The sequence below is a fragment of the Pteropus vampyrus genome, unplaced genomic scaffold, assembly GCF_000151845.1.
Source record: "Pteropus vampyrus isolate Shadow unplaced genomic scaffold, Pvam_2.0 Scaffold522, whole genome shotgun sequence".
In the NCBI taxonomy this organism is placed as follows: domain Eukaryota; kingdom Metazoa; phylum Chordata; class Mammalia; order Chiroptera; family Pteropodidae; genus Pteropus; species Pteropus vampyrus.
The window spans coordinates 430,230-437,916 of record NW_011889303.1 but is presented as its reverse complement, the minus strand read 5'-3'; the positions used below and the strand labels follow the sequence as shown (position 1 = coordinate 437,916).

General features: G+C 43.7%; 1 protein-coding gene across 1 annotated transcript in view; it reads right to left on the bottom strand.

Moving 5' to 3' along the window:
- OLFML1 (olfactomedin like 1) overlaps positions 1–3,949 on the bottom strand; it is a 23,400-nt gene extending 19,451 nt beyond the window's left edge. The window contains exons 1-2 of the mRNA XM_011383493.1: positions 3,824–3,949; positions 2,214–2,502 (exon numbers count right to left, since the gene is read on the bottom strand). Of these exons, the coding sequence (XP_011381795.1) occupies positions 2,214–2,502; positions 3,824–3,949 (415 nt within the window). The remainder of the gene's footprint in view (positions 1–2,213; positions 2,503–3,823) is intronic.
- Between the last annotated feature and the right edge of the window lie 3,738 nt (positions 3,950–7,687).

Below are 7,687 nucleotides of genomic sequence, written 5' to 3'. Positions count from 1 at the left end.
TAGAGTGGAAAGGGGCAACCTCAAGGCCTGAGGGGCTTAGGGTGTTCAGGGACCAGGAGCAGCTCAGGGATCCAATCCAGTACAACCGTTCAGGCTTGGGGTCCTGCCTGAACCCTGGCATGAAAGTTCAGGCATATTCTAGCTTGGGCCACCTTAGCACCCAATTCTCCCCATCAGCTTTTTAGACAGCCTCCAATTGATCATCTGCTGGCTCATCCTTGCCCTTTCATCCTTCCCTCACCACATGCTTAGCCCCAGTTGCTTCTTCTGCAGATGATTCATCTCAAGACAGTGTCAGGGCCACAAAGGATCACTCACTTGACCAACTCAATCAATTGCTTTCTGTCATAGATAAGGCACCCTCCTCTCTGCCTTCTGACCCAGAGATAAGATCTTCTCTTTGCTTTCAAAGCCTAATAGCCCCTCTGTCTGTGCTGATAATCTCTCCAACCATTCACTCATTTATTCACTTGGTTATTTACTGACAAATGTTCGATGAACATAAACACTATTCTAGGTACTGGGACACAGCATTGAATATGAAATGCAGGACCTAGGCTCTCATAAAGATGACATTCTAAATGCAGAGGCAGAAAACAAGCAGTAAGCAAATAAGTAAACTAGAAGATTTCAGAGTAATAATTACTCCCTCCACCCGCACCCCACCCTCCCCCCACCAAATGTAGAGTAATAGGAGCTCTAAAACTCCTCTTTGGTTTCCTATCTCAACATATTTCAGACCAACCACCCCATAGCCTAAGCCAAAAACCCAGGAAGCATCCTGGATGTGTCCTCGCTCACTTCACTTTTAATGATCAGTCACCAAGCCATGTGGATTCCAACTCTTAGTGGCTCTCAAATCCATCTGCTCTTCTCCATCTCACCTACACTTAATGCAGACTCCACCACTTGTTGCCCAAATTACTGCAGTATCCCCCTGACTGGGTCTCCTTCTCTAGTCTTCCCCTCTCCCTTCATGTCATACCCCTGCTTAAAATTTTTCAGTGGTTCTCTATAGTTTCCCAAGTTAAGTCCAACCCCGTTAACTTAGCATGCAAGGTCTTTCGTTATCTAGATCCTGCTGAACTCTTCAATCTTGCTCTCCTATGCGCACCTGCCCCATAGAGGTCTACTCAGCCATATCTGCAGGTCTCTACATGTCAAAGTGTTACATATTCTCATGCCTTTGACATGTTATGCCGTCATTTTTTTTTTCACCTTGTAGCACCTTATTTATATAGATTGACTGGGAGAATAGTCATAACAATAACACTGATCATGATAGCAGCATTCAGAATGGAGTGCAGGGCTCTCTGGCCCACGGTCTCGGTGTCTTCTGTGAATGGGGTATAGATTAGCTGCCCATCATTCCAGGTGTGTGCTCTGCACATTCTTCTCTGATTTCTTTGTTCAAAACTCAGATCCATTGTCACCTCATTTAAGAAGACCTATGGAGTTCTTATAAGAATTACATTGAAAAGATATTTGGAACCCTTAACACAACGATGGCACTCAGCTTATGTCTTATGTCCCTGATGGAGTTTTTCAAATTTGGAGCAGATTTAATTAGTCTATAAACAAAGTTTTCCTGTTTGTAGTAAAACTATCTCAGAATACGGACTCTGAGCCAGTCTCCCTCACTGTTTTAATAAAGTGAACTCATGCATAGGACATTTTCCTTCTCTTGTATGTTTTTTGTTGCTTGATACTTGTTATTATATTTGAATTCCTAAACATTTTTCTTAATGGCTTGAAAGTGATTCCGATGGATCACAAGATAGGAGACAAACTCCCTGGATATCACCATCCCAACAGCACGCACAATAATAATTCACTGTAGTCTCCAGGCCTGAGGGTTGGCTGCTGCCTGGCATATCTGCAGCCTCTCCCTATTCTCAGAGCACTGTCACTCTCCCTGAAAGGATCTGGGACCACTTGCCTCTGCCAAACCAAGGTCTATCAGAAGATGCCCTTCTTGGGCTGACCTCTGACACCGTAGCCCTGACCTTCTATGCGACCTTTAGGAACTCCCTGTGAAAGGAAAAACTGTTCTCTGAGAATGGATTTTCCTTTGGACACCTGTTCCCTGCTAAGATTTCCCTCCCAGCATGGGCATACATCCAGCTCTTTCTCTGATTCTCGGGCAGACTCGTCCTGCACCAAGTCTCTGAGTGACAGTCCCTAGAAGAGTATAAAAAACAAAGCTCTCTTACTTGCATTCAGCAGAGTCTGGATCTTTTTTTCTTCTTCGGCATCTTGGACTAGCTTTTCTGCCAGCATTTTGTCCTCTGATTCTATGCACACGTCAGCTGCTCGCAGGTACTCTAGATAGTCAATCTCCCGTTGGGCACGTTCGACTCTCATTGCCAAGTTGTCCACTGCACTCTTATATTCACTTGTGTGGGTCTGACATCTTCCCAGCATAGCAGATATGTTTTTTGAGAACTCACGGAAGTCTTGAATGTATGCCCTTGTCTCTTGGGTACATTTTTCCAGTCCTTGCTTCAGTCAGAAAACAAATTGCCAAATTATTGATAGTTACTGAAATTACAATTTTTTATAGTAATAAAATAGCTATCATCCATAAAGATTTTAAAAGTAAAAATAACCAAAAAGGGGGGAAATAAAAATCACCCACAATTTTTTAACTCAAAATACTATTATTGATACTTAGAATGTATCATTTTTTAAGAGTTTGCATGCATTTATTCATACATATATAAATATATTTCTTAAAATGTTGAGTAACTCTGTGCTAAATGTAATGATTGAACCTAATTCTGGCACTTTTAAGGAGGTGAGACGGGGGAGGAAGTGTCTAAGGAGATAGCAAGTAAAGAAGCAGCAAGAGGCCCCTGGCTTGAGAGCATTTCATTCACCACCTCTAGGCCTCAGCATGTTAGCTGGACAACATTAGACAATGTGTTTGGCCACTCTGTGGAATTATTTAACCCTGACTGTAACTAGATGACCAAATAACTTGGACTTTAAGATTTTTCAGGAAAATATTGAAAATAAATATTGGAGATAAGAGTGTCTTTGAAAGAAGATAAATATTTTATCAAAATTTAACTTATACAAAAGCAAGGCAATTAAGTATGAAATAGTCAATGTCAACACCAGGGTCGTGTCAAAGGCTAGGGCAGAGGGTTATATTTGTCCACGGGAGCCAGTTCGTGCAGGAAAAGTTTTGGGTTTTGCAAATTTTAATGAAACTGTAGCTGCAACATATGAGAAGAGGGCCCAAACACTTCTTCTCTGTTTAACATTGCTGAAATCTGCTCATTTCTAAATCCAAATCCAGTTTGGCAAAAGCTAAGACTGCTTCTTGGTCCAATAATATCGTGACTTTTTATAGTGACCTAATGATTTCTCAGAAAAAGACAAAAAGAAAAGCTAAAATTGGCCATCATCCTGATATAGTAAAAATGAAGAAAAGTGACCAAATTTTTAAGTTTTTGTATTTTAAAAATTGAACTCTGAATAACATTTTGGACATTTACCAGCATGTCAGGCAACGTTCTAAGCATGGATCAATTTACTAAATCTTCAGAATAGCTTTAGGAGGTAAATTCAATTTTCATCCCCATTTTACAGATGAGAAAAACTGCACAGAGGGAAGCCCTGCTCAAAGTCCAGGAATGGTGCAGTCTGGACTCTGGTGCTCAAAACCACTGGAATATAAAAATTTTTAAGTGTAACTTAAGCAATATTTATCATTTATTACTGCAGTAAATGCATCCCAGTAGATAGGAAAGCATAGGTAACATAAGGTGACTTCCAGGAGGCATGTTCCAGTATCAGGCGCACAGATGCCACCTACCTCCAAGACTCGAAAGCGCTGGTAGATGTAGTGCACCATGGCTGGGTCCTGAGCACACTGTGGTGGGGGCAGAAAAGCTGCAAGGAACAGAACCAGGAAAGCAGAAGCTTGCTGAAGGGCCAGCATTGTTCTGCAAACCGCCCGGGGGTGAAATCTCCTAGGTTGTGCCTCTCAAAGAAGACTCAAGAGTCCAGGTGGTGATCTCCTGCTTTCTAGTCGTTGCTGTGAAAATCCTCTAAAAACAGCACGAGAACAAAGTCCTCTTGTTCCACCAGATGCGTGACCTCGCTTTCCGAGCCCAGCTGTGATCAAGCCCAGCTGTGGGCGAGCCAGTCCCTGGAGGCCTTGCCGGGTAGATAGACCCAGGGTAGGGAGCTTCCTGGGTCTCACGTCTGTTGGCATCACCCCAGACACACAATGACCTTCCCCCAGGCTAGTGGCTGCACCCTGCTTCTAGGCCTGGGTGAGTGTGCATGGCGGTGGGGGGAGGGGGGACAGGGAGGGCTTTTCCCCTCTCCCCAGCTCTTTCCTTTTTACTTTTGCTTTCCTCCTCCTGCAGTCCAATCACAGGCCTGACCCAACACACACCACCCCCAACTTCTCTGAGTTGAAATCTCAGCTTTGGTTCTGGCAAAAATTCCCAGGATCCTCTTCCTAGTAGTCCTTTTGGGAGACCCCACCCCTCCTCCAGATTCTCTTTGCATTCCAGCAGCTCTTAAAGGCACAGCAAGGAAAAAAAAAAAAAAAAGTTCTGATATGCTCAGGGCTGATTGCCCCTTAGGGAGAGAGGTACAATGGGCTGCAGGCCTGGCTACTCAGGCTGATACCTGAAAAATCTGAGAATCAAGTTCGGAAGAGTTTTATTAAGATACACAACAACAATTATTGATGCAGTGATGTTTCTAGACCTAAATCATCAGGAAATGGAACTTTTGTAAGGAAGCCCTTGACTTTTCTCAGTCTCTAGTGGCAGAATTCCCTTCATCTGTAGCTGCAGGCCAGCAGTACATAGGACTCAACTCCTGTTGCCCGATGTGTCTGGGGTGGGCTCCTGAGAGCTTGGCCTCAGAGCCCTGTCTAGTCTGGCAGGCTCTCCCTCTATGCCCACCAGTGATTCAGGTCCCACATCGCTCTCACTTCAGCCACCAGCTTCATAGGGTCAAGCTTGGTCTCTCTGCTCTAACTGCCCACACCTGGTCTTAGTTGGCAAGCTTCACTCTTATGATCCCAGAGGCAACAAAGCCCATAGCTCACATCCCTAATCTATTAGAATCGATGAGTTGTGGGTGTACCCAGAGTGGAAACCCTCACATTCTTGTAACCAAAGGTTTCATAAAGAAAAATTAAACTCACTTTGGAGGTAGTCACAGCTTTAACTGACACACAGTAGCCAACTCTGGCCATCATTCATTCAGAGCAAGCCTTACTCAACAGAAAGAAAAAGACGGCTTGCTGAGCCTTAACCTGCAGTTGGGATAAAATCATTATCTTGGCTCTTTTGCCTTCCTTACATTTAACCTCTGGCCTTGACCACTGCTTATAAGCTCACTAGTGAGGATAGTGACCAAGCACAGTGACTTCCCTTTTCTCCTCTGCAAATGCCCCATCCTTCTACTCTGAGAGAGGGAACATAAGCCCTTTGACAGCCACTACCAAGGATCTAGGTTGTTAGTCCTTGATCTATAAACCCAGCCCTTGCTGCAGAAAAATCAGACCGGCGAGAAACCAAGCACTACTCGGAGAGTTGGAGAACTCATATTTATTATGCCGGTGGTCCCAGAAGAGAGAGTGCTCTGAAAATCTGGGTCCCAAGCTCAGGAGCAACCTTTCTTTTATAGGGCTTATCTGCACTGTTACAGTTGGCATGGGCTGATTGGTTAATTTGTCCTCAGGTGGTTAGAGACCACAGGAGTTGCTATGGGTTACAGGCAGTCACAGAGCCTGAGATTTTCATACAGGAACTCAGGCAATATAGCTATTATCTAGACAGAACAAGCAAAAGAGAGGATGAGGCTTTAGATAATTTTGAGGTCACTCTGCCCTTTGGCCTATGCAGCAAGCATATCTACAGAAGCAGAACAAATAGCTGATTATAAGGTTAGCCTTTTGAATGGAAAATTCCTCTTCACCCTGAATTGACTTTTTCCCTGAATGACCAGTTAGAACTGGACATATTAACGCCCAACCAATCAGCGCCTCCCCTCCGCCGCCCCGAGGCGTATCTCACCCAGCTTCCCAGGTCCTCTTAGAATTCATACCTAGTGGTCCTTTTCCTGCTGTGCCTCCATATTACCTGACCCCCTTACCTCTAGAGCCTTCTCTGCTTCCAGTATCCTCCACTTTACTGAGTACCGGCCAACTCTGGGAATGTCTGTGAGGAAGAGACTGCCTCGTTGAGGAGGCAGAGCCCAACTCAACAGAATCCCATCTGGGATACTAGAACTCATCATTTAGATCTGAACAAGATGTCTCCTCTTTTTCCTTCTCCTCTCTTTTTCCTCAGCTTTTTCTGTTTATCTTTTATTCACCAGTCCGGCCCCTACCCCCACTCCAATAGCTCTTTGCCTTAACATCATCCTCCAGCGTTCCAACCTTTTACAAGTAATTACATTGTTTCCTGCCTGAGTGATTGGAGCTGGCTCTAATTCCTTATCTATGTCTCTTTAGATAAAGCTTTGGCTGATTTTATGCCAGAAGGAAAGCTCTTTACAAAGTGGCCTCAGCCATCCACTCTTGCTTCAGCTCTAACCATCCCCCACATCTACCTCCACAAGAGCCACATCCAATTGTCCCCAAAGTCCCTATGACATTTAACTTTGTGATATCTTTGCTTACATAAGTACTGCAGTCTAGAATATTCCTCTCTTTTGTAGTCGATGAATTCTTACTTATCCTTTGAGTCTTCCTATTACCTCCTCTTCCCAATCCTAGGCATAACAACCACTTCTTTCATCTGTTTTTGCAACATGTTGAAGTCTGAATCTTAGAAATTTGAGGGAAAGGCTCATCTGGACATTGGTGCTGTAGAGGAGAGACCTGGGCTGACTCCCTCTGGGGCAGCGATGTGTAAGGTCGAGAAGAAGTGTAAACCCATTATAAGCTGAATTGTGTCTCCCTGCAAAATTCAAATTTTGAAGTCCTATTTTCCTCTAGTACCTCAGAATGTGTCTGTATTTGGAGATAAGGCCTTTATAAAGGTGATTAAGTAAAATGAGACCATTAAAATGGGCGCTAATTGTATCTGACTGGCATCATCATAAAAAGAGGAAATTTGGACACACAGAAAGATACGAGGCGTGTAGGTATCTAGACCATATGAGGACACAGAAAGAAGGTAGCTCTCTGCAAGCCAAGCAGAGAATCCTCAGAAGAAACCACAGCTGCTGACACCTTGATCTTGGACCTTTAGCCTCCAGAACTATGAGAAATAAATGTCTGTTGTTTAAGCCACACAGTCTGTGGTATTTTGTTATGGCAGTCCCAGCAAAGTGGCATCAGCATTTGTTGAGTTGCATAAGCAGGCAACATGAGGACAAAATGGAGAGACACTCTGATGGGGATCTGCAGGATGTTCTTGGCAAAAAGTTAATTGATAAGGGTATTTCTTGAGTGATGCACAATGATTTCCAATCTAGGCCTAAGGCTTTGAGTGCCAAACCCAGCTTCCATCTGCCTACTGGAACTTGCACTTGGATTTAGAATAAAAATCTCAAATTCGGGCTATTTCTATTTATCTTTCTACTCAAAATTAAACTTCTGTATTCTCTCTCAGCAAATAGCACCAGTTTCTACCTACTTGTAACTGTAGACACATAGGCATTATCCTAGACTCTTCCTCATTCTTTTTTTTTTTTTATGGTGACA